Raw genomic sequence first — 26,985 nt, forward strand, 5'->3', positions numbered from 1 at the left:
AGAAAAAAAGTACATAGAACAGGGGACACAAGCGCGTCAATTATTCCGTGCCAAAACCAAAGAACTGGTTGGAGATTAAAAATAGATTGTTTCCTATCAATGGATCGCACCGCATAACAAATCATACATTCATTTAAACGAATGCTTACATAAGTATATAATAATGGAGAATTACAAACCAACAAAGGAAGAACTCGAAAAAGCTATCGAAGCATTTATGCTCAGGGACAAAATTATCAAATGGAGAGAATTACCACAAGGTATATATTATATCAATGATGTCAGACCAACCAAATACGGTCATCAATTGTTTCTTTCCAATTACCAAGAAGAGTATATAGTCTGGTCTCCTAGTAAAATGAACGAAGAACTTAGTAAAAATGTTGAATATCACTTTGTTAAAAAATTATGGTATGCGTATGAGTAAAAATAATAGAGAATATTTTCATTACAATTTAGTTTAGTCTCATCATCGTTTATGTGCAAAAAATTCCCTCTATGGTATCATTGATTGACTCAAGGTAGTGGTGAGCTAGAGTCAATTTAACTTAATCTCATGACGATCGTTGAATCGCATCAGCGTTTACACATAAAAAATTCCCCCTGTAGTAGCAGTATAGGTGTAAAAATCTGGCTCCAGTGGGGTTGCGGCAGAATCACCATTACCTATACTACTTTCTGTTACGTTCCTTGTAAGAACTGAACATTTAATATTGGAAAAAGGCTCAGGGTAGATGAAATGGAAATTTGCAATAACATATTGTGTGATGCATAAATTGGGAGCTTATTGCAATTGCAAATATCGTCTTTCTTTTTTGACAATAAATAACAACAAATTCAATCAAACGAGTCACAGCACGACTGTATGTGCTCATATTTCAACGCCATCATCACTGTTCGTGTGATGATTAACCGATCATTATTGACTTATCAACACTGACTATTGGGCAATCTTTTTGTTCCAAAGGGAAATAACTCTCCTTTTGAAATGATATAAGCGACGGTCCAAACTGTCACTTCCGGTCTGGTTCCCGGATCAATGCGCGCTGCGACAACTACACTCTCCAACCCAGAGTTCCATGCGGCCGGTGTCATTTATACCGGTACAGTTCCGCCCCTCTCGAAATAAATTCTCCCCCACCCCACGAAATAAAATCTCCCCCCAGAATATTTCCTCCCCCGGTCGTTTTATAAATACTTGCCATGCAGTTCAATAGTTGCCAAACACTGATAGAGACGATGTTGAGAATGTGGAGTGAAAAGGGCTTCACTTTGAGCACTGTGTTTTCTTTACTACCGCAATATGAGACAATAAAGTCGTATATAAGTGGATATAATATTAGTCGTTAGATATAAAGAATGTTTAGTAACTTCAGAAGTTCTAGGACAGTTATTAACACATGTCGTGTCAGCCCTATTACATTCGCGATTGTCCACTTCCAGAAAACATCCTGTGTTGGTTTAACATGAATTAGTAAATGTTAATTAGGGATGCCCATAACGTTAATTAATGAAAGACGAGTAGTCAAAACACTGTCATTTCCTGCCCAGGACATCACACCCCTAGTGATAAAGTCTTATATCAATATGTAGACTCATAAATATTGGTTTTATGTTTTATCGGAGATATGATATTTTCTTATGAAATACCGCGTAATAGAGTAATTTGCATGCTTTACCATTCATTGTACCATTCTAAACCATGTGAATGTTGTATGTCAGTCAATCGGGTGAGAAAACAGCCCAATCCTCGCTCTATAAAGGACTATGTGAATCATTTTGCAAGTTGAAATGACCCCTGATACTTTATGAATACTTTATAACAGTTTATTCATAAACTTAATGCTTCGTACTATAGGCCTGTGGCCTCTTCAGTGCTGAATAAAGCTTGAAAATACATCAGTCAATCAAAGATGAAGGTAACTTTATACATCAGAGTTCTTTAGAATTAGTTCATGTTTTGTTCTTAGACTAACATTTCAACCATCGATTGTGTTCACATGTAGACTCAAACTGGTATATTAAAAAAATGTATACAGACAACAACAACTGTATTAGAAACAACAAGTTCTGTAGAGACTCATGTCACCCATCCTTTTTTTGGTATGATTATGTCTTATAATTATTTTAGGATGGAAGGTACAGTTACCAAATAAAATATTCTGAAATATCAATTCATTATGACCATATTTCATAATCTATTTTTTAAAGTAACCCTCCTTACATTAAAGATAACTATTTAAAGAATATAGTACTTAAAGACATTGCAACAAACCGAATAATCAGGGGGGAGACTTTATACTGAGGGGGGCGCGAAATACATCCGCCCGGGGGAGATTTTATTTCAGAACAGATTCGCCGGGGGAGAATCTGTACCGGTATAAAATCTCCGGGGGGAGAATTTGTACGGGGGAGAGTTTATACCGGGACACCGGCATGGATGAGGTTGATACGGACGCAAGTTCCTTGACTCTTTCCATGGTTTCTTTCACCTACAAAAAAAAAAGAAGAAGAAAATTGTATTATTTAGTATTTTTTAAAATTTCAACATATCGAATGAACAACTTAAGAGAAAATTTGAGCTAAATTTTGCTGAAACTAAATGTTATTTCTTCCTACCTTAATATCAACAGAAACAGGTTCGTGGTTGTGCTGGTAGCTTTGTTGATCTTGTCGTCTTTGGTTGATAACCTCGCAGACACGTCTTTTCCATACATTCCCAGTACTGCCAGACTCTCTTTTGTTGTTGCTTTTAAACATATAGTTTTGGAAGCAAAAGATACGGCCGCCAAGATGAGAAGGGATGAACTGGACTTTTAGCTGTGCGTCTGCCATTTTGCAATGATTTCATGTCCCCATTTTGCTATATATAAGGGTGATGTATAAATTTAATTTGGCATGACTCATTTAACCATCAGCTGTTTAATCCAATCAAGTAATGATTACCTTACGAGTTTCTCTCTTGAGCTCGGCCACAACTGTAAAAACACTTACTTTTTGGTAACAACACCATTCACATCAAAGAAATACCGCAAGTCGGCCTGAGATGTATTGCGGGGACTTTAACTCGCGATTAGGGGACGAACAAGATCTGATTGCAGGTGTAGATGATGTACCAGAAAGGGAGGTAATCGATTTTGTAAACAACAGTTATGGTGATCTATTCTTAAACTTTCTTACTGGAAGTAATTAATGTGTACTCAATGGTCGCGTTGGCCACCGGGATTTTACATATGTGAAGAATGGTGCTTCAGTTGTTGATTATGTTGTTACCGCTCAAGAAAATCTTAGTAGCTATTTAGATTTTAACGTTGTTAGGATGTCAGATATGGTAGACGGTACAAACATGCCGGACACTATCCTGATCATTCATTTTTGAAATGGGCAATTGCTCTCCCGCACTCTGGCGCCCCAGATAACGTTGATCAAGGTCCTGTCTTAAAAAGTGGTGAAACGTTTCGACAAGATAAGATAGGATCAGATTTCTTAACTAACGATGACTCATTCAATAGGGTTAATACAACTATTCATAAAATAGAGAATATGCTACAGACTGCTGAGAATATTGATGATGCTTATCAAGAGTTTGTGACACTCCTGCAAGACGAAATGGAGAGGACGGTTGGATCATCGTCAGGACAACCGAGGAGACCAAAGAAATCTCTGTACAAGCCCTACTGGAATGAAGAGTTGCAACAGTTGTGGGAAGTCTCTAACACTGCTGAGAAGAACTGGTCCAAATGTAAGTCCACTGTTTTCGTAAACGTGAACTTAGACATGTTTCCGTTAGTGCTAGGAAAACATTTGATCGAACTCTACGTAGGTACAAGAGACAACATCAATTAGCAAGTCAAAAGAAACTACTGGAAAAGTATGAACATACCAATAGTAAAGAGTTCTGGAAGGTCATAGGAAAGATTGGTGTCAGTAATGAAAGGTCAAGTCAAATCCCATGGGAAGTGGTGAAGGGACAATGGCACATTTACAGATAAGAGGCTAGTGCTTGAGACATGGCAGGAATCTTTTGAAGACATATATGCTGCAGATGGAAACTTTGATGATCAACATATTCAACACATACGTCAACAGCTGTATAATGGTAATATCGAACCTGATTATAACGTTGACATTAGGGTTGCGACGGGTACTCGAGTACCCGATAACGGGTCGGGTAGCCTAGGACTCGAGTCCAATTTTCAGGACTCGAGTACCCGTTCAGGGGAGATAACTCGCAAGTCACTTCAAAATGGACGACAAAGCGGACAAACGTTCAAATGTTTGGGTGTATTTTGACCTTGATGACACAGAGAAAAAGACCAAATGCCGTTTCTGTGCCATATGTATCAGCTATGCAGGTAGTTCGACGAGTTCCATGAAAAAGCATCTAAGTTTTAAACACAAGAGCATTTACTTTGATATTCAGCGTCACTTGTGGTTTTAGGTAAGCAATGCAGGCATTTAATAAAAAAAACATAATACCTTAGAATAGATCAATAGATGTTTGATGACCTTTTTTTCGCAAAAGCATTACAAACAAGTGGGACAACATTGAACTACGGGTACTCGTCCGGTTCGGGTATTCTCTGCCGGGTACTCGAGTTCAGTTTGCGTACCCGGTCGCAACCCTAGTTGACATAACAAGGTTGAATTGCCCAATTACTCAAGCTGAAGTCGAGCAAGCAGTTACCAGGGCAAATCGTGGCAAATCGTGGCAAATCGGTAGGAGTAGATTTGATCTCAGCTGAAGCACTCAAAAATGCATCCTGTAAAGACATCTTGTTTAGAATGTTTACACATTGCTTTGAGAATAACATCTGTCCAGAGACATGGAAGAGAGCAATCATTCACCCATTGAAGAAAGCCAATGCTGACCCTAAAGATCCATATGGTTATCGAGGAATATCACTACTTTCTATTCCATGCAAGATATATGCTGATATATTGAATACCAGGTTCAGTAACTGGTTAGAAAGCAATAGCGTGTTAGTAGAGGAACAGAACGGTTTCAGAAAACATAGGAGCACACAAAAACACATACAGTAAACTACGGTTATAACGAACTCAAAGGGACTACTAATTTTAGTTCGTTATAACCGTAGTTCGTTATATATATGTACATATACAGCATGACTACAGCAAGTAGTCGGGACCAAAAAGTAAGTTCGTTATATCCGTCAGTTCGTTATAAGCGTGTTCGTTATAACCGTAGTTTACTGTATACACTTTATTCTCGTTAATTCACGGTAGAAACCAGAGTAAACAATCAACTTTTGTTTGTTTCATAGATGCGATGAAGGCATTTGATAGGGTGAACAAAAGCTGCCTGTGGTACAAATTACAGAAGCTTGGAGTGTCTGGAAAATTCTACGACGCAGTGGTATCCATGTATGAGAATACAACGAGTCAAGTTAGAGTAAATGGTTACCTTACTGACCCGTTTAATGTGTCCAGTGGAGTCCGTCAAGGCTGTATCTTATCGCCGTCTATGTTCTCCGTTTTTGTAAACGATTTAGCAATTGAAATCAATAACCTGCAGTGTGGAATCAAGGTCAATGACAGTATGTTGAGTATACTCTTATTTGCAGATGATATTGCACTTATTGCTCCAGATGAAAGAAGTTTACAGCGTATGTTGGACACAGTCAGCGCCTGGTGTTCCAGATGGAGACTAAAAGTAAACATCAACAAGACTAATGCTGTCCATTTCAGATGCAAAGGGAAAGACAAATCTGACTTTATTTTCTCAATCTCGGGACAGGTTGTGCACTATACAAAGGCATACAAGTACCTTGGTCTGTGGTTCGAAGAAAACTTGGACATGAATTTCGCTACGAAAGAACTAGCTAAGTCAGCTAACAGAGCTCTATCAGTTATAATCAGTAAGTTCAAACAAACTGGTGGCATGGCGTTTGAGGTTTATAATACACTCTACAACAATTTAGTTGTACCGATCCTAACGTATGGAGCTGGAGTGTGGGGAACAAGGGAGTTTAGATGCATAAATAATGTTCACCACCGTGCTGGCAGATTTTTCCTTGGAGTTGGCGCGAAAACCCCTAACCCAGCTGTCAGAGGCGAACTGGAATGGTACTCATGCCTCACCCAACAACAGATTGAAATAATCAGACTTTGGAAAAGGATCAATCGTCTTGACCCAAATAGAACGCCCAGAGTTGTCCTAGCTTGGTCTCTTCGATACAGGAAAGGATGGGCAAACACAGTGATTACTCTGCTTCAAAGACTGAACTTGAATATTCAGGATATACACAACATGAACGAATTTGAATTAAACTGTGTCAAATCAAAGCTGTTAGAACTTGACAAAGAAAAGTGGCTTACAAGTCTCCATGATGATAGTGGACAGAGTAATGGAAACAAGTTGCGGACGTATAGGATTTTCAAGACCTACCTGACAACAGAAACCTATGTAAACAAGATAATGCCAAGATCACACAGAAGTATCCTAGCTAAGTTTCGCTGTGGAACTCTCCCTCTAGAAATAGAGACCGGTAGAATATGTAGGCCATCTGTACGGCTGCAAAATAGAGTCTGTAAATTCTGTCACCATTCATATGTCGAGGACGAAATGCACTTCCTTTTAAAATGCCCCTTTTATTCTGATTTTAGAATCTTACTGCTCGAAAAAGCAAATCTGGCCAACGCGACCGTACATGATGTAGATAAACTTATGCTCTTGATGAATAACCCACATATACAAAGTGTTTTAGCTACAACAATTCTAAAAATGTTTCGCAGGAGGATGCAGACTAAAGACGTGCTTGTCTGAGATGTAAAGTCACTTTCCCTGAAAAATAACGGTCTTCATATTATTAGATCAATAATTTCATTGGAAAAGAGTTTAAAGATGTAAAGGTTGGAGTTATCACTTGTTATATTTGCTCACATTATTTTCTAAATTGAGAATTTAAAGACTAATAAGGTTACACAATGGCAACAGTCTAAACTATGTCTGCTGAAAGTATAATTTGTTATGCTTAATAGAAGATACTCTCTAATATTAACAGCTTGCAAGTATGTGCTAATCAAAGGGTTAAACAATGTCGGTGTTAACTTGCAGGTAAAGAAGTGTTTGTCTTGTGGTAGAGCGTCAGCCAGGAGAGCGGAAGGTCCAGGGTTCGATCCCGGGCCGCGTCATACAAAAAGACGTTAAAAGATTGTACTTGTTGTTACCCTGTCTGGCGCTCGGCATTAAGGGGCTAAAACAAGGACTGGTCGGCTCGGAGTCAGTATACTGTGTCTGAGTGGGGTATTCATGTTAAACTGCGGCATGGTATCTCAGTGAGCTAGCACTATAAATCGGCATCAGTCCGGACTAGTATAAGCAGCCACACACACACATACACGTGCATACACGTCGCTATATAAGTGCAATAATCTTGGACGCGACGTTAAACCCAATTTCACCTCACCTCACCTAACAGACCTGTCTCATCTTATGGTGATATTATTTGAATACATGTGTTGTGTCGGATCTTTCTGAAGAGCATGTTGTGCAAAACACGCTCATGTCAACTCTCTTTTTGAGTAACTAGTTTATTCCGGGATACAGCTGGTTGTTGTATGGCTGTCAGTGTAAACATGAAGTCACGGTATTAAATAAAATTGTGTATAGATCTAGAAGGCCTACATTCTTTGAGGTTCGAAATTGTGATAAAAAATTAAAAGAATTGACTTTTACTTTGTGTGAGTTCATTGGAATATGAACCTTTATAGAGTTAGGGCAAACTCGCACAAAGTGAAAGTCTTAAATATCCTTCTTCAAAAAGTGACTTCTACTGCAGTATAGGTATATTTGATATGCAGAATTATTCGCTTGGGCAATCACTCGTGTCAATACAAAACCTGTTATATCCAGGAACTATATACGCTATTATTAGTATTACATGTTCATTCGAACTGTGTAGTTGATAATCATTATCAGTATATATAAAATAATAACCATGTTATGCTAAACGGAACTTCGATGATTTTCATGAAACACTGAAGAACATAGAACACTGAAAAGATCGAGTGAATGGGTTTTCTAGCGGTATTCAATTGGGATGCATAGAGTTACCTACCTTCTTTGATCGGAACATGTGCTACATAGGTTGTTTATTATGAATGACTAGCTTAAATTCTTTTAACAATGTATGCGCATTTATTGATTACTTTAGATTAAATTTGCTGGTAACAATAGTACATGATTCCATATGCATTTTTTCAGATAGTTTTGTGGTTTACAGTTGGAGCCGGCTATGAGGGCGTGGCAAGTGTGTTGATTTTGACCTGTCATTCACATAGCGGTGTCGTCGATTTCAGCGGCAACACGTGCACTTCCCTGTTCGCCACCCTTCTGGTAGGTAAGCGTCATACACTTTTACCTTCTTATCAAAGTAGTGTGCGAAAAACGTTAAATCATGTTGAAAATAATCAAATGATTGCTTATAAATAATATGAGTCGACAAAAATACGAAGGTAGGGGTACATAATACCATATAGGCCTAGGCCCTAGCTTCGTTATATCACCGGCATTTCTCTGTCAGCGCTGTCTTCTCGGTGTGCCTATCTTATCTTAGCAAAAAACTGATATACAATAGTGGTCCAGTCCATTTATCTAAATAGAAATAAAACTGAGTTCCCAATGTGCCTACAGAATATCTGTGGCCCAGTCATCTAAGGTGCCGCGATTCGCAGTGCAGAGTTGTGTCCCTTGGGCACACCATAAACCTATGATTGTGGGTTCAATCCCGGTTCACCCTGATTATGTTCTAGGTTTGTCAGCACCATACCTGTCCTCGTGGGTTTCACCGAAGTGGTAAACGTCTGAGACCTGCATGATTTCGGGCTTTCCTCCCACGTTAAGCTGACACACCGTGATATAACTGGAATACTGTTAAAAGCAGCCTTTAACCCAACTCACTCACTCACTCACCTTAACATATACTGAACAACAAGAGTTCCGGTGACATTGAATAAGATTTAATGCAAAGTTATGTTTTTTACCAAATCTGAAACAATTTCAGTTTGCAACTGATAAATGACTCCTGTAAGTGTTCAAATGGTTTAATTTGCCATACTGTCTTCAGAAAATGCGTGATTTCATAAAAAACATGAACATGCCAAAATGTCAGTTTACAAATCAGTAGCATGTGTGTCCACTTCTGGTTGCAATGCAAGCAACACATCTTCGTCTCATGGAATTGACCAGGCGTCGCACAAAATCCTGTGGGATATCTGTCCACATCTGCTGGAGCACAACTTTACTTGTTTGAAAAATATACTAAAATATTGGTGTCACAGGAACTTTTGTTGTTGAGTACCGTATTTTTCTTGAGTAAAGTGCGCACCTTTTTTCCAAAAAACACAGCTGTGTAGAAGGGGGTGTGCATTATACACGAATTAATGAGTTTTGATGTTTTTCCCCCATGGAAAGACATTACCGTGAGCGCGTAACAACGGAAATACCATGTAAAAAAATCCATACTGAACTAGGCAAATTAGTCATGTAATTACACTGTCTGGCTATAAAAAGTGTTCTTTGTTTATCTGGGCTTATGTTTGTAACTTATTTCATTAATTTTATTCAAAATTCCTTTTAATATTGTTTTAATTCATTTCGGCGAAATTGTGTGTGAAGCGATCGGAAGATCGCACAACTCACCATTATTAACAGCAACCACGTTTAGATTAACGCTATTAACGCCTTGAAACAAACTTTAGTTGACAGAGAATGGATACATATATCATAAATGCCATACTGTGACTCGGTACATATCAAAACCCATAAAAATGACTGATCCTTATCATGCCTTAACTGTTTAGCGGTTTGGTAAGGACTATAGGATTAGTGCCAATTTCTATTGTTGATAATTACAAAGGTGTGTTAATATGGTCATCCTTTTCATTACTTTTCTATCATTTGCAATAATGATAAATTCTATGCATATCTATGTATTACACCGATTTCAGTACCTTTGAAATCTAGAATGACTGGACAGCTCAATTTATTTTATGTTTCATACGCTCCTAACTGATAAGTTGTAGGTATAGATCTAAATGGAAGATTACCATATGGCCAAAAATTAGCATTTACCGTATTCGACGTAATAAGCGCCCAGGGCGCTCTCAAAATTAGAAATAGGGGGCTCTTATTAGAATATTATTTTGGTGGAAAAAAGTGAGTTGAAAGTTAAATTTCGTGGTTTATGCTGACACACTGAAATGTTTATTTGCGACAGATACATTTTTCCAGAAATTAATTACCCATAATTAAGAATGCATATAACACACGAGTGCATATTATACGCGAATAAATAAGTGTTGTGTACATTGATCAATCGGAAGGGGTGCTAATTGGAATTGTTCACTAGCCAATATATTAGCAAATATCGCTGTGGGCGCTTATTAGAGCAGGGCGCTTATTATGTCGAATACGGTATTTATTATTATGGGCTCGTTTGTAGTGTGTATCAGCCACATCAGTGGTATAATGATGTAAGTAGTAACACATGCAATAACTACCATGAGACATGTATCAAACGATTAGATTATGCGTACTCTGAATTGACTCAAGCTTTATCTTTACTCAAACATATACAAGTCAAAAGGAATGTGTGCATTGTCAGAAAGAAATGCAAACATTAGCGACTTATAGTGTAACCACTGAGCTATAGTGAGTTTTTGTCATTAAACAATATATCACGTGACTAACCATGGATCCGGGTAGTCCTGTGGGTACCCGGGTCCTACTCAGGACCCACCCGAACCGAGTACCCGAGTTACCCGTCTCAGCCCCAGCACACGTGCTTTGCAGATCCTGCGATCGACCGAAATCTGCAGTTTACAAACCGGATGTCAATTTTGTTATGCGATTTTGACTATGCATTACTCGTTAGTCCAGCCAAAATATAACTCCTTAATTTCAGCAAGGAAAATGGACACAGCAACTTAATTTTGTTTTCAGAGATCAACGGGTAGTGAACAAACCCAATTCAAATGTCGATGACACGAAACCTGTTTCGATAATAGTTGCCAGGCAATAATATAAATCTGGAGTGCTGTTTTCCTGAAAAAGTCCCAAGACAATATGAACTGTGATGTGGAGTTTCAGTCTTAGTTGGGGCGCTCAAAAGGATTACTTACAGACTTGTCTAGAAGTTAGTCAGGTGTAGCTAATTGGAGCTGTGTGCTTAGTACGAGGAATACGGTAGTTTAACAGTGGCTACATTTAGTCCTCTAGTTGACTAGATACCGTTTTGGCAGCTGTTTCATCCCTTGGCAATATTCTACACGGAATGTCCATAAATTATTCTGTACTTAAAATATTCTTGACATCAATTTTGTAAGCTATATCAAAGTGTGTCGTAAAAATCAATGAAAAAGTGGGTGACATATGTGGACATTATTTCTGCAAAATATTAATTGAATCTAACTGTCAACCTGTCACTGGTTTCATAAAGCAGAGAAAACCAATACTGTCACGCCAAACATAATTTCAATTTTTTATGGTTAGGGTAACTCACTGAGCATATCTGGAGTTATCTGCCCTTGAGCAAAGTGCTGAGGTTCGTCCTTGACCCCTGGCTGTCCTCTCCATCCAATCAGAAGGAGCAGTGGAATACTGTAAACTTTTGGAGATGTCGGTGACATCAAGGGGTTCACAGTATTGCCCAGACCTGAGTTCTACAGGAAACAAAATATTATTACCTTGTTATTTTCAATTAAGGCTCAGAATTGTTCTGAAAAGAAATATACTGTTCCATTTCCGGGGAATTATCTTGGATTCCAAACTAAGTGCTCTTCCAGGCAAACTGGGAAAAAATCATTATTTTGTTCCAAATTGGGATTTTTTAAAATGTCTTATTTTCCTTTGATTGAATTTTAACAATGCGTTTAATGCAATAATGTTAAACTAAGCATGGAAGCCTCTACCTCTTTATTTGTCCTCAGTGATATGAATCACATTACATTACAGAAAGACTTGAAGGGGTGGCAACTGGACTTTTATAGTCAGTTAACTCCTTTACCTCTGGAAGACCGCCTCTGTGGTCTAGTGGTAGAGCGAAAGGTCTGGGGTTTGATCCCCGACTGCGTCATACCAAAAGGGGGCGGTCGGGTAGCCTGGTGATTAAAGCGTTCGTTCGTCACGTCGAAGACCCGGGTTCGATTCCCGACATGGGTACAATGTGTGAAGCCCATTTCTGGTGTCCCCCGCCGTGATATCGTTGGAATATTGCTAAAAACGGCGTAAAACCTCACTCACTCACACCAAAAGATGTAAAAAGATGGTACTTGTTGTTACCCTGTCTGGTGCTCGGCATTAAGGGGCTAAAACAAGAACTGGTCGGCTCGGAGTCAGTATACTTTGTCTGAGTGGGGTATTCATGTTAAACTGCGGCATGGCATCTCAGTGAGCTAGCACTATAAATCGGCATCAGTTCGGACTAGTACAAGCATCCAAACACACACACGTGCATGCACGTCGCTATATAAGTGGAATAATCTTAGACGCGACGTTAAACCCAATTTCACCCCACCTTTACCTCTGGAAGATGCAAGACAGTTCGTGTGATTTCTAGGTTTTGGAAATAACAGAGGCAGTGTAGTTACAATGTATGTATAAATGTGTTATAGGTTGTGGTAGACAGACTGTGAAGACTGTCAGATGTGACTCAAAGTTTAACATCAAGCATTCTTAAATAGTATTAAGTGCTCGACCTGTGCGCATTTGGTTGAAAGCTAAATGGCATCAAGATGACTGCTAACTAGGGACCCGGAAATCGGTCTGTGTGCCGGACTTGTCTGATTGTGACTGCAAAATGTCTGATTTGAAATAGTGCTGACCGGACATTTAAACATTTGGACAACATGAGTCGGAAACAGGGACATTGATTCTCCCCCATATATATCTACGATGTGTTTTACTGCCAACAACACTCGATACATACAAAGATCTAATATATATATATATTACATCTATGTATGTATCGAGTGTTGTTGGCAATAAAAAACATCGTAGATATATCCGTGAATTCAGGTGAACGAAAAGGTATAACAAACTTGGTCGATAAAAATATAAAATTTGATATAAAACTTCACTACACATGATGATTTACCATTAAAATTGTATTTCCTGCTTTCCAAGGCAATGTTTTATATGCAGAGGTAAGATTACCGTGTCTGTTTTCTCGTAAACTAAACAATCAGCTGTGCACACGTTCTCGCAACAATCTACTGGTGATTCAGTCAAAAAGTACCCAATGATACACCATCAAAGAAGTTTGATGCAATGGTCGGAACAAACTGTATCTGAAATTATTATTTTATCAGGAAGAATGTATTCCAAAATCATGTTATTTTAGTTGCGGCTTTTACTGTATACATTTATAATTATAAGAATCATAAGCGTAACACTTTGGTACAGTCGATTGCTATTTGCAGGATATTTTTACGTATGGACCAATTTGACCAATCACCGTAGGGACTTCCCGTCTTACATGTATTTTGATCGTGAAAACGTAATGTTGACATGTTTCTGTCACATTGCCACAAATATGACTTTTAACGAGTCAAAATATGGCATTTATGATAGATGTATCCATTCTCTGACAACTATAGTTCGTTTCAAGGCACCAAAAGCGGTAATCTGACTGTGGTTGCTGTCAATAATGGTTAGTTGTGCGATCTACCGATCACTTCACACACGATTTTGCCAAAATTAATGTAAACAATATGGAATTTTAAATAAAATTGATAAAATAGATTAATTTAAAGTCCAGATATATAATGAACACGATCTCTGATCTCAATTCATGAATGAGAGAATCTGGATTGCTGATCTCAGTTCATGAATGAGAGAATCTGGCTTGCTGATCTCAATTCATGAATGAGAGAATCTGGCTTGCTGATCTCAATTCATGAATGAGAGAATCTGGCTTGCTGATCTCAATTCATGAATGAGAGAATCTGGCTTCTGATCTCAATTCATGAATGTGAGAATCTGGCTTGCTGATCTCAATTCATGAATGAGAGAATCTGGCTTGCTGATATCAATTCATGAATGAGAGAATCTGGCTTGCTGATCTCAATTCATGAATGAGAGAATCTGGCTTGCTGATCTCAATTCATGAATGAGAGAATCTGGCTTGCTGATCTCAATTCATGAATGAGAGAATCTGGATTGCTGATCTCAATTTGAGTGAATGAGAGAATCTGGCTTGCTGATCTCAATTCATGAATGAGAGAATCTGGCTTGCTGATCTCAATTCATGAATAAGAGAATCTGGCTTGCTGATCTCAATTCATGAATAAGATAATCTGGCTTCTGATCCCAATTCATAAATGAGAGAATCTGGCTTCTGATCCCAATTCATGAATGAGAGAATCTGGCTTGCTGATCTCAATTCATGAATGAGAGAATCTGGCTTGCTGATCTCAATTCATGAATGAGAGAATCTGGCTTGCTGATCTCAATTCATGAATGAGAGAATCTGGCTTCTCATCCCAATTCATGAATAAGAGAATCTGGCTTGCTGAACTCAATTTAAGAATGAGAGAATCTGGCTTGCTGATCTCAATTCAAGAATGAGGGAATCTGGATTGCTGATCTCAATTAATGAATGAGAGAATCTGGCTTCTGATCCCAATTCATGAATGAGAGAATCTGGCTTGCTGAACTCAATTTAAGAATGAGAGAATCTGGCTTGCTGATCTCAATTCATGAATGAGAGAATCTGGCTTGCTGATCTCAATTCATGAATGAGAGAATCTGGATTGCTGATCCCAATTCATGAATGAGAGAATCTGGCTTCTGATCCCAATTCATGAATGAGAGAATCTGGCTTGCTGAACTAAATTTAGGAATGAGAGAATCTGGCTTGCTGATCTCAATTCATGAATGAGAGAATCTGGCTTGCTGATCTCAATTCATGAATGAGAGAATTTGCCTGTGACTCCAATTGCAGTGATTTCCAATTTTTCTCAATATTTTTAAGTTTGACCTTGTTTAATCGTGCTCTTAAATGCTCTCATAATGCATATTTGGCCCTGTAAACTTCTTCTCAGTAATTTCCCGACCTAGATACCTGAACTCTTGCATGTATCATGCTATATATTCCTTCTTATGAGAATGTAATAATTTATTCAAATCATTAGGGTTTTAGTGTTAGTGTCTTATCCTCAGTAAAACACTTGAATATCATGGTGACAGTAACTTTTGTTAAAGGGCAAGTTCACACGGAAATGACCCTATTTTTCTTGTACTTTTTCCACATTAAAAGTGTTAACCTAGAAATGTCATAGACAAAAATATAAAAATATCACAATTAATCAACATATTTTTCGCATTAAAACGATTTATATTTTTCACATTTACCAAGTGTTCTATTTCCACAACAAAAACACCATGGCTTATGCCCCTTGCAATATGACGTCATTGGTGCCAATTGATAAACATTATGACGTCATCATGCTTTGTTAGAGCCGCTTCACGTGGTGTAGGTACAGGTGTGTGATTCTAGCGTCTCAGATGCCAGCCAGCATAGTGTTATGCTGAGTCACCACTGCGCCGGAGTGTGTCGTAGGCCATGTTGTTTTACCGCAAACTGGTACTTGATATCTTTTGCGTTGAGAATAGACAGGGACCCAGTTGAATTGGCACCAATTACGTCATAATCTAAGGGGGATAACTCAGGCCTGTTTAGCTCGAAAAACGAAGGCCTCATAACGGCATATCATTTTCACACTATTGTGAGCTTCCTACGTTAACTGTGAAAGAAATGAGTGTATATTTTCAAACACAGATACTAATTAATTCTAAAATTGCGTTTTGTTTAGAAAAAGAAAGAAAGTGATTTTTGCGTGTACACTTCCCCTTTAAGGAACCAACCATTTAATATTCTAGGGGGGTCTGACATTTTGTATTTATTTCAAAACTATGAGCCTGAATTGTTTTTGAGCAAAGAACTTTGCAACAATGTAATTTTTGTGGCTGGCAATGTCTTTTTTTCCCAACATGATTATTTTTTCAAGAATTTTCGGGGACAATATATATATTTTATATATCAAACGGTCGGTCCCCAAGAGGCTGACATTTCAAACTGTTGTCTCCATATGCAGGTGAGCTACAGTACCATGGATGACCTGTAAGGTCTAAATATGATAAGCATGTGCAGAATATTGAAGAGAAGAATATGCTGTGTTGACAACTAAACTTTACATGACAATGTGGCTTAGCTGTTCTGGGAGTTCTTCCAAGTTATCTGAAAGTTGCAGTCAGTAAAGAACGGGAGAAGAGAAGGTTGACATTGGAGCTGTCCCTTCAGTAGAACATAAGGGTTATGCAGTTGATTTCAGCAACAACACGTGAACTGCCTTGGTTTTCAACTACTAGTAGGTAAGCTTTATATGCAATTACCATTTTAATACTGAACTCTGAGTAATAATTTGCAAAGGACACATTACCGTATTTTCTTGAGTATAGTTACGTGTTGACATAGAATCGTCCAACAAAAACAAATATGACTTTTAACGAATCAAAGTATTGCATTTATGATATATGTATCCATTCTCTGTCAACTAAAGTTTGTTTCAAGATGTCAATAGCGGTAATCTGACCGTGGTTGCTGTTAATAACGGTGAGTTGTGCGATCTTCCGATCACTTCACACACAATTTCGCCGAAATTAATTAAAACAATATTAAAAGGGATTTTGAATAAAATTAATGAAATAAGTTACAAACATAAGTCCAGATATACAAAGAACACTTTTTATAGCCAGACAGTGTATTTACATGAATAATTTGCGAAATTCAGTATGGATTTGTTGACATGGTATTTCCGGTGTTACGTGCTAAAGGTAATGTCTTTCCATGGGGAAAAAACATCCAAACTCATAATTCGTGTATAATGCGCATCCCCTTCTACACAGCTGTGTTTTTTGGAAAAAAAAGTGCGCACTATACTCAAGAAAATACGGTAATACTTCCAATCCAAAAGGTTGAATTGGTTGAATATCAAGGGGCAATCTTTTCCACATTGTATTCACGATGAGGGTTCGCATCAGGCTGCATTTAAAAAAGACTGGCAAATGTTAACAGAATAGATCCTCCTTGAGTTTCGCTGGGATCATACCCGGGGACCCACATGATTAGCCAGACCCGTGGTTAGTAGGGCTTGGACGGGTAACTCGGGTACTCGGGTCGGGTGGGTACTGATAAGGACCTTGGTACCCACAGTACTACCCGGACCCGTGTTTGGTCATGTGATATATTGTTTAATGACAAAAATGATCTAGAACTATATGGTTACACCACAAGTCACTAATGTTCGCATTTCTTTCTGACTATATGCATCCAGACTTTAATATGTTTGAATAAAGATACACTAAAGTTGACTGAAGTTGTATCTTTATTCAAACATATACTTCAGTCAACTTTAGTGTATGCATGACCAGATCGATTCATACATCTATCTAAATATATTTTGTCCAGGGCTACAGTCAAACTATTCCCAATTGGACATATTATATCTATCTCTTGAGACCTACAGTGGGTACCCGGGTAGGGTCGGGTAATAGGGGGGTGGGTACCGGGGTAGTAAATTTGGACTTGTCCCAACCCTTGTGGTTAGTCATGCGATATATTGTTTAATGCCAAAAATTATCTCGAGCTCCATTGTTATGCTACAAGTCGATAATATTGGCTTTTCTTTCTGACAATGCATGCATTGCTTCTGCTTACATATGTTTGAATAACGATAACAACTTGATCAGATCGTCTTATACTTTTTGCCAGAGCTCTGTTCAAACAACTCGCAACATTTTGTACCCATCTCTTGAGACTACAGCGGGTACCTGGGTAGGGTCGGGTAATGGGGGTTTGGGTACCCGGGTACTAAATTTGGAGTCATCCCAGCCCAATCCTCGAGTCTGTGGTCTTGATATATTATCAAACAAAAACTGGTTCACCTCATTGATGGCATCTATCAACGCAGCCAAACCAGCACTGTTGCTTCCTCCTGTCGCCATTTTGTTTTGCACAAGGCTGCAGCTACCAAAACTCTGCCCTGAGGCTGGAGTTTATGACCAGCTGCATTTGGTCAAGTCGCGAAAACATACCCCTTTGTCGAACAATTGTTCTCCTAATAGTGGCAAAGACATGCTTTGTTTGATTTTATTGCAAGAGTTGTATTGTGATATGTTTTAAGACAGAATGCCTTTGGTGAATTTTGTTCGTTTATCAACACTAAAGTTGATCCCACCAGCCTTCATATCTATAACACCGTGAAGATCTGGTTTAGAATATGTCTTCAGCAACTCCATGCTTGCCCTAAATGTGACTATGCTTTTCAGAATAGGGGACTAGCAGGATTAGTCCGACTCACTGATTTATAGTCGTGGGACAATACATCGCTGGATCGTGTTGTTTTAATTTCCCGATACAAGTAGCAACCACAGTCGCTCACTGAGTAAAAAATATTGATTCTTTCCTGAGATGATTGCTTTAATAACTGTTACACCAAACAAACACTAATCAGAAGTGAAAATATATGGTGATCACAGCTCAGTTTTCTGTTGTTTGTTGATGTGCAACCATTCCTTACATTTTAAGGAGACAACAAATAAAATAAGCGACAAAGTGCTGTGTATAATTTTATTTAAATGTTTGCTGAAGTACATGCAAGTATCGCGGTACATATGGGATCAGGTGTATCGTTCCAGCCCTACTGACTCGGTTGATGCATGTCATCGTATCCCAATTGCATTGATCAATGCTATGATGTCAATCATTGGATTATCTGGTCCAGACTCGATTAGTTATACAGCTGGAATACTGCTGAGTGCATTTTAGACAACACACAAGCAAACAAAACAAACATACAAACAAATCTGGTCTTAGACAAATATGGGTGGTTTTTTTTATTTTTTTATTTTTTATTTTGACATCGCAGCTTGAACAGTTGAACACCACCATTGATATCAATTCATTGTCAGTCATCACCCAGGTCATACAAGCACACGCTGTCATCAACACCTGCCATGTGTCAAGGTCATGTAATGTCAAGGTCACTGACACATAGTCAAGGTCATCCAAACATAGTTGCATAAAACTTCGTTATTTAAATAGTTCGAAACATGGGACTGACCATTGGCGTGTGTTTTCCCAGCCAGAAGCAATGTTATTTCACATGTTAAACCAAAAGTGCACCCTGGTCGCTGGTGTAGCCTATAGTGGCCAAAGCGCTCGTTTGTCATACCAAAGGCCCCTATTTGATTCCCTACATGGGTAAAAATGTGTGATGCCCATTTCTGGTTTCCTCCACTCTGAAATTGCATGAATATTTCTAAAAATTAAAGCGGGGTAAAACCTTACTCACTCACTCACCAGAAGTACACCCTATTTTTGATGTAGCTATCGGCATGGGACCTTCTGGTCTGAGCTTGTCAGCATGTGTTCCTCGAAACTGGAAGTCGTGTCATCAGTCTGAATGAGCATGTTATGCATTCTTAGCTCACCTGACCGAGAGACAAGTGAACTTATGTCGTGTCCTGCATGTCCGTTGTCCGTTGTGTGTCATCTGTTGGAAACATCTTTTCCTCAGACACCACTGACCAATTAATGAAGCTGAAACTTCAAATGCTTGTTCCAACGAATGTTGGTCAAATTCAATTTCTAATATGGTTTCCATGACAGTCATATTGATAAACCTATTTATGGCCATTACTCAGTCATTTTTGTTCAATTTTGAATGACATTTGGTACATCTGTAGTCAATACTAATAATTTTAGTGCGGCTCAATATGTATTTTTTGCTACATTTGTTTTGACCATACTCTTAAGGGGCGGTCGGGGAGCCTAGTGGTTTAAGCGTTCGCTCGTCACGCCGAAGACCCGGGTTCGATTCCCGACTTGGGTATAATGTGTGAAGCCCATTTCTGGTGTCCCCCACCGTGATATTGCTGGAATATTGCTAAAAGCGGCGTAAAACCATACTCACTCACTCACCATACTCTTAAATTCTCTCAAACTTATGTTTATGGCACTATTTTGAGACCTAAGAAAACACATTTCAATTTCGTTCGTTCGTTCGTTCGTTCGTTCGTTCGTTCGTTCGTTCGTTCGTTCGTTCGTTGAAATCGCTTTGACTAATTGTGCACATTTCTAGTTTGTTCTCTAATCACTGATTCCTTCCTTCATTCACTTATTCATTCACTCACTCACTCATTCATTCAAACAGGTAACATAGCTTCAAGAAGAAATATCAAAGTGCAGTGTGGTACCAACATCATTTACGATGACAAGGCATATATTCACACACCCTGTGATGGTAAGCATCTCTTTATCTCCAGTATCCAGAGGGAAGGAGGGGGGAAGGAGGGTGTGGTGGTGTGGTGGTGTGTGGGGGTGGGGGTTGGGGGGGTGGAGAAGAAGAGTCTGGTTCTCATCCATTTGAACACTTCTGATTGATTCATGTCGATTTATATCTCCTTCTTACAAAAATGGAGGGCAATCGATTAGCCTTGTGGTTAATAAGTTCGCTCATCATGCCAAGAGCCCAGGTTTGATTCCCCACATGGGTACAATGTGTGAAGTCCATTTCTGGTGTCCTCCATGATATTGCTGGAATATTGTTAAAGTGGCATACTCATTCACTCACTCACTTACCCACTCTTTAAATTCCTCACAGAATTCTTATCCAATTTTAAGCATGGGTATTATTTTTTCAAAATAGTCATCTCAGGTGCCACAATTTGCTGTGCAGAGTTGTATCCCTTGGGCACGCCAGAAACCTATGATTGTGGGTTCCAATCCTGATTATATTTCTAGGCCTGGGTTTCTTCAAGCGGTAAATGTCTATGAAACAACACTGAAAGCTGGAACTTCTCATGGCTTTTACTGAGCCATTTCTGTTCAAATTTAATGAAATTTGGAGTACTGTACTCGACATAATAAGCGCCCAGGGCGCTCTCAAAATTAGAAATGGGGGCTCTTATTAGAATATTATTTTGGTGAAAAACAATTGAAAGATCGTAAATTTCGTGGTTTATGCAAGACAGCCTGAAATGTAAATATATGTTTTTCCAGAATTTATTTTCCCATAATTAAGGATGCATATAACACACGTATTACACGAAGAAATAAGTCTTGTGTACATTGAATAATCGGAAGGGGTGCTAATTGGGATTGTTCCCTAGCCAATATATTAGCAAATATCGTCGTGGGCGCTTATTAGAGCGGGGCGCTTATTACGTCGAATACGGTATGTATAGTTAGCAATGGGCTCAACACACACGTTCTCTCTTTTTCAGGATAGTTTGCATTTCGACGTTGATTTTGCCTTTACACTTTGACCATGCTCCTAAAATATCTCAAAATGCATTAGCTGGTGAAACTAAAACTTGCCACCAATAATGATAATTGAGATTCAAATCTGGTTTTGAACATGGCCATCTCACCAGACATTTTTGGCTTTTAGACCTCAAATGTTTGAAAATATTTGACTATCATTGCTGTCAGCAACATTTGTAAAGTGTCTGACTTTTTTGACATTATGTGCTTATATAGTTGAGCTACAGTACAGTGGCACTAAGTTTCTAAATAATTGCACCAATTATGTTGATTGTGGGGCGGTCGGGTAGCCTAGTGATTAAAGTGTTCCCTCATCACGCTGAAGATCCGGGTTCAATTCCCGACATGGGTACATTGTGTGAAGCCCATTTCTGGTATCCCCTGCCGTGATATTGCTGGAATGTTGCTAAAAGCCAGCAAAACAATACTCACTCACTCACTGTTGATCATGTCACCATAAGGTGGAAGCATCATAACAATATTTCTTTAAAGTGCAGGTGAGCTACAGAGCCTTGTTGCACTATTTGCTATTATATTGTTTACAGCCCCCCACTCCCCTATAAATTGTCTTGTAGATGGGACAGTGCCCCAAATACTGTGTCTTGTACTAGGGAAAATACCAAAAATATTGTGTCTTGTACTAGGGAAAATACCAAAAATATTGTGTCTTGTACTAGGGAAAATACCAAAAATACTGTGTCTTGTACTAGGGAAAATACCAAAAATATTGTGTCTTGTAGAGGGAACAATACCCCAAATACAGTGTCTTGTTAAAGGGTCAATATCCAAATGATTGTGTCTTTTAGAGTGGACAATACCCAAAATACAATGTCTTGTACAAGGGACAATACCAAAAGTACTGTGCCTAGAAGTGGGAGACAATATTAACATTATTGTGTCTGGTAGAGGATACAATATGAAAAATACTGAGTCTTGTACTTGTCTTGTCCCTTTCTTTGTCCAGTAGAAGGAGGGGGCATGGGTGGCCCAGTTGTCTAAGGCGCTGCGATTCGCTGTGCAGAGTTGCGTCCCTTGGGCACGCCAGAAACATATGATTGTGGGTTCGAATCCTGGTTGCTCTGATTATGTTTCTAGGTTTGTCAGCACCATACCCGTGCTCGTGGGTTTCACCTAAGTGGTAAACGTCCGAGACCTGCATCATTTCGAGCTTTCCTCCCACATCAAGCTGACATGCCATGATATAACTGGAATACTGTTAAAAGCGGCGTTAAACCCAACTCACTCACTCACTCCAGTAAGAGGGACAATATAAAGACGACCATTCTTTTGGAAAAGGGGATAATTCCAGTGTGTATAAATTATTTGTTATTCTGAATGAATTCCAGCGAAGAGTCTGCAGCTTTGCATTACGCAGGATGTCCAGTGATGCAAGACAGATGAAGTTGAGTCCCGCCTTTTTCCATCAATGCGTCACTGACATTGGTGTGAACTTCTTCACTGGGGTCCCCGACTCCTTGCTCAGTGGTAAGTTCTGTGATGACAGTGTGGTTAGTTTTTATTTCCATGTGGCAGTTTCACCTTTCTTTCACCTTTTCATTACTGGTACTTTGGATTAGGGCTGTTAAGAGTCACTTGCGTATTCGGTGAATCAAACCGTATCCAGTCATGAATTAAATTCGTTATTTGTGGTCACTTGAATCGAATATTAATGAATATACAGTCATGTGCATTTACATACCCTGACCAATATCCATAAGAACATATTATATCTGTGTAGATTTCTTCAAAGACAACACTCTTTTATATATAATTTGACAGTATTGTAGTCACTGGTCATTGTCGCATTTTAACAGATACTACTATCTGGATAAGCAAAGTATATAAATGTGTAATAAATTAATAATTAACAAACCATCTCAAATAATGTATTTTGTTATTGTTTCACTGAATATCATAAATAATACATCAACTGCTGACCTCCTATTGTATTCGTGAATAAATATTCATATTCGTTACCCTATATTCATGATACAAATTGTATTCGCCTCATAGTGTATTCGTTGCAGCCCTACTTTGGATGTGTTTTTGTAAGAGTAGCAAAGTTACAAAGTAATTGTTGAAATATTGCCCAAGCTGCACAGCCAAATGTTTGACAATAAATAATTAATAGTAAGGATGTTGTTTAGAGCCTGAGGCTGGAACAAGAAGTTGATTGTGCTGTCGTACAACTTATTGGAATATGATAATATGTTAAAAATACCTCAGATGCTGACATATGTTTTCTTATCTGAAGGTCATATTACATAGATTTATGAAGATTTGCTCAGAGGCCAATATTCGGCCCCAAGTTTTCTAAGCAAATGTCAATAACAATTCCAAATTAAAAGGAAAAAATTGTCATGTTGTGGTAGTATGTTACGTGGTAGCAGTATCTTGAGGAGTATATATATGGTTTTATGCGCCAGCGTCAGGTTTTTATGCCACAAGAGGAAGGCTACCTTCTTAACTCTGATCTTCGTCCTTACTCTGATCACCGTTCCTTACTCTGATCACCGTCCTTTACTCTTACCACCGTCCTTACTCAGACCACCGTCCTTTCTCTGAATACCAATCCTTGCTCTGATCACCCATCCTTACTCTGATCACCCATCCTTGCTCTGATCACCCATCCTTACTCTGATCACCCATCCTTGCTCTGATCACCATCCTTACTCTGATCACCCATCCTTGCTCTGATCACCATCCTTACTCTGATCACCATCCTTACTCTGATCACCCATGAGACGCGACGTTAAACCCCATTTCCCCTCACCTCGCCTGATCACCCATCCTTGCTCTGATCACCCATGCATCTACCCCTATTGTTTGTTCTCTTTCAGACTACTGTGCTTATGTTCAGGTCAATGTACCAGAAACAGATCATGTGATCGCAGCTAACGAGGGCAACGCAGTAGGTTTGGCTGCTGGCTATCATTTAGCTACTGGGCACCCGGGGATGGTTTACCTACAGGTGGGTAGAGTGGATACATACTTCCTGATTGACAATACAATGTTCGATGTTTGTGACAATTCAAGTTGCCATCTTTGACTTGAAAAAAAATACCATGTCCCAAAGATCCATGACTCTGAAACGCTATAAGTGAGATTGATACATGTCGAAAACAAACATACAGCGATGGTTCTTGTGTATTCTGTTGTCCTCAAACAATTCTAGTCCTGTTATTCCATTATTATCCCCCTCCGTGAAGTAGAAGGGGGATATGGAAATGGGTGCTGTCTGTCCGTCCTTCATCCGTCCGTCACGTTTCATTTCCAGAGGGGCAGTCAGGTAGCCTAGTGGTTAATGAGTTCGCTCGTCACGCCATGGGTACAATGTGTGAAGCCCATTTCTGGTGTCCCCCGCCGTGATATTGCTGGAATATAGATAAAGCGGCGTAAAACCTTATTCACTCACTCATTTCCGGAGCTTAAAAACCATGAGAGATATCTCAACCAAACTTGGACAAGGATAGGTCCTGGTGGTGAACCGGTGCCTTTTCATGGTTTGAAATTTTAGAACAAATTATTTTTCGAGTTTTCATGGCAATGACTTTTTGACTTAGACTGAAAATGGCGGTATTGACAGGGGACAAGAGTATTTCATGCTTGTTAATTATGCAACATAAATATTAATGAATGATATGACTAAAACCAATTGTCATATTTATTATGGCTGATCCAGGGTATTAATTCTGTGTGCTACTTTCATTTTGGGGTACTGCATCGACTACAGATTGTTCAGTGAATGTCATTTTGAAATCCAGTTGGTCATATATATGTTATATGTCATACCATCAATGAATTAAAATATATCTACTTAAGTGGAGTTTGAAGATAAGCCCACTCTGTTTGATGTGTTTGAATTTTCATTGCTGACCTGTGAAGATCTGGGTTGGAATTGCTCGTCAGAAACCCATGCTTGTCGTAAGAGGCAACTAATGGGATTGGGTGGTCAGGTTTGCTGACTTGGTTGATACATGTCATCGTATCCCAACTGTGTTGTATCCCATCGATGCTCATGTTATCAATCACTGGATTGTCTGGTCCAGACTTGATTATTTACAGACTGGTTTCATATAGCTGGAATATTGCTGAGTGCGGCGTTAAGCAACAAACAAACAAACAAACAAACAAATAAACAAACAATTGTTGAACTTTAGTAATTCTTCATATATGAACCAACATGTTTAGTATTCACCTTTCTTTTGTTGAGTAAGTGGCATTATATTGATATAAAATTGTATTATGCAAGCCTTTGGCAAGCAATATACATATGTTTTATTCCTAATATTTGATATTTATGATATGGAAATACATATGGATAATTATCATATAATGTCTTTCTTTTATGTAATGTTATTTATTTCTCTGATAACAAGACAAGTAGAGGTAAAGCTTCCATGCTTAGTTTAAAATTATTGTAGTAAATGCATTGTTTAAATTCAAATAAAGGAAAAAAAGAAATATTAAAAAAATCCCAACTTGGAACTAAATAATGATTTTTCCCAATTTGCCTGGAAAAGCACTACGTTTGGAATCCAAGATACGTCCCTGGAAATGGAACAGTATTTTCTTTTCAGAACAATATTATTCTTAGGCATAATTGAAAATAATAAGGTAATAATATTTTGTTTCTTGTAGAACTCAGGTCTGGGCAATACTGTGAACCCCTTGATGTCACTGACATCTCCAAAAGTTTACAGTATTCCACTGCTCCTTCTGATTGGATGGCGAGGGCAGCCAGGGGTCAAGGACGAACCTCAGCACTTTGCTCAAGGGCAGATAACTCCAGATATGCTCAGTGAGTTACCCTAACCGTAAAAAATTGAAATTATGTTTGGCGTGACAGTATTGTGTCTCTGCTTTATGAAACCAGTGACAGGTTGACAGTTAGGTTCAATGTAGGGGTGTCACAATAAATCAAAATATTGATATATTGCTATTGGTAAGCACTTAAAGTCAATAAATCGATTGTTAAATCAGTTTCCGATCAATAGTATCGATTTCAGTTAGGAATATCGATAGTTTCGATTGTATTTACCATATCAACAAAATACATGCAATGCTGTTCAAATTTGTTTTTCTTTTGATCATGAGTGGTAGTAATTTACACAGGCTAATGTGGAAGTTTCTTTTTCTTAAATTATTAGGGTAAAGAAAAAAACAAATCAGTCATATCTCAAACTTTACTTTTTATTTGTTATGATGGTTATCTCATTCAAAGGAAACTTCAGTTCCAAGGTTTAATTCAACTCTAAAATCCATGTAAAATGATGCACTGAAAACTATCGATATTTATCACAATAGTTTCTTTCAATATCAATAGTTATCCCAACTGTCACCCCGAGTTCATAGAGAAAATACTGTCAGTCATAACATAATACCTTTGAAACAACATATGTCACCCACTTACTCATTGATTTTTTGTCATTTTTGTTACAGAATTGATGGACATTCCGTGTAGAATATTGCCGAGGGATGAAACAGCTGCCAAAATGGTATCTATTCAACTAGAGGACCAAATGTATCGTTTGTTAAACTATCGTATTCCTTGTATTAAGCTTTCTGTTTATGACGTCACCTGTTGCGAGCCCATGTTCAAGTCTTCAGAAATGACGTCATGATAACAATGTTT

At 38.5% G+C, this 26,985-nt stretch overlaps 1 protein-coding gene across 1 annotated transcript in view; it reads left to right on the forward strand.

Moving 5' to 3' along the window:
- The first annotated feature begins 8,081 nt into the window (after nucleotides 1-8,081).
- Nucleotides 8,082-26,985, forward strand: part of LOC124138155 (phosphonopyruvate decarboxylase-like) — a 31,837-nt gene continuing 12,933 nt past the window's right edge. The window contains exons 1-7 of the mRNA XM_048386627.1: nucleotides 8,082-8,110; nucleotides 8,247-8,363; nucleotides 20,239-20,328; nucleotides 22,697-22,835; nucleotides 24,191-24,321; nucleotides 25,992-26,151; nucleotides 26,793-26,848. Coding sequence (XP_048242584.1) covers nucleotides 20,296-20,328; nucleotides 22,697-22,835; nucleotides 24,191-24,321; nucleotides 25,992-26,151; nucleotides 26,793-26,848 — 519 coding nt within the window. The 5' untranslated portion in view covers nucleotides 8,082-8,110; nucleotides 8,247-8,363; nucleotides 20,239-20,295. The remainder of the gene's footprint in view (nucleotides 8,111-8,246; nucleotides 8,364-20,238; nucleotides 20,329-22,696; nucleotides 22,836-24,190; nucleotides 24,322-25,991; nucleotides 26,152-26,792; nucleotides 26,849-26,985) is intronic.

Source organism: Haliotis rufescens, unplaced genomic scaffold, assembly GCF_023055435.1.
Source record: "Haliotis rufescens isolate VD_foot unplaced genomic scaffold, xgHalRufe1.0.p SCAF_6, whole genome shotgun sequence".
In the NCBI taxonomy this organism is placed as follows: domain Eukaryota; kingdom Metazoa; phylum Mollusca; class Gastropoda; order Lepetellida; family Haliotidae; genus Haliotis; species Haliotis rufescens.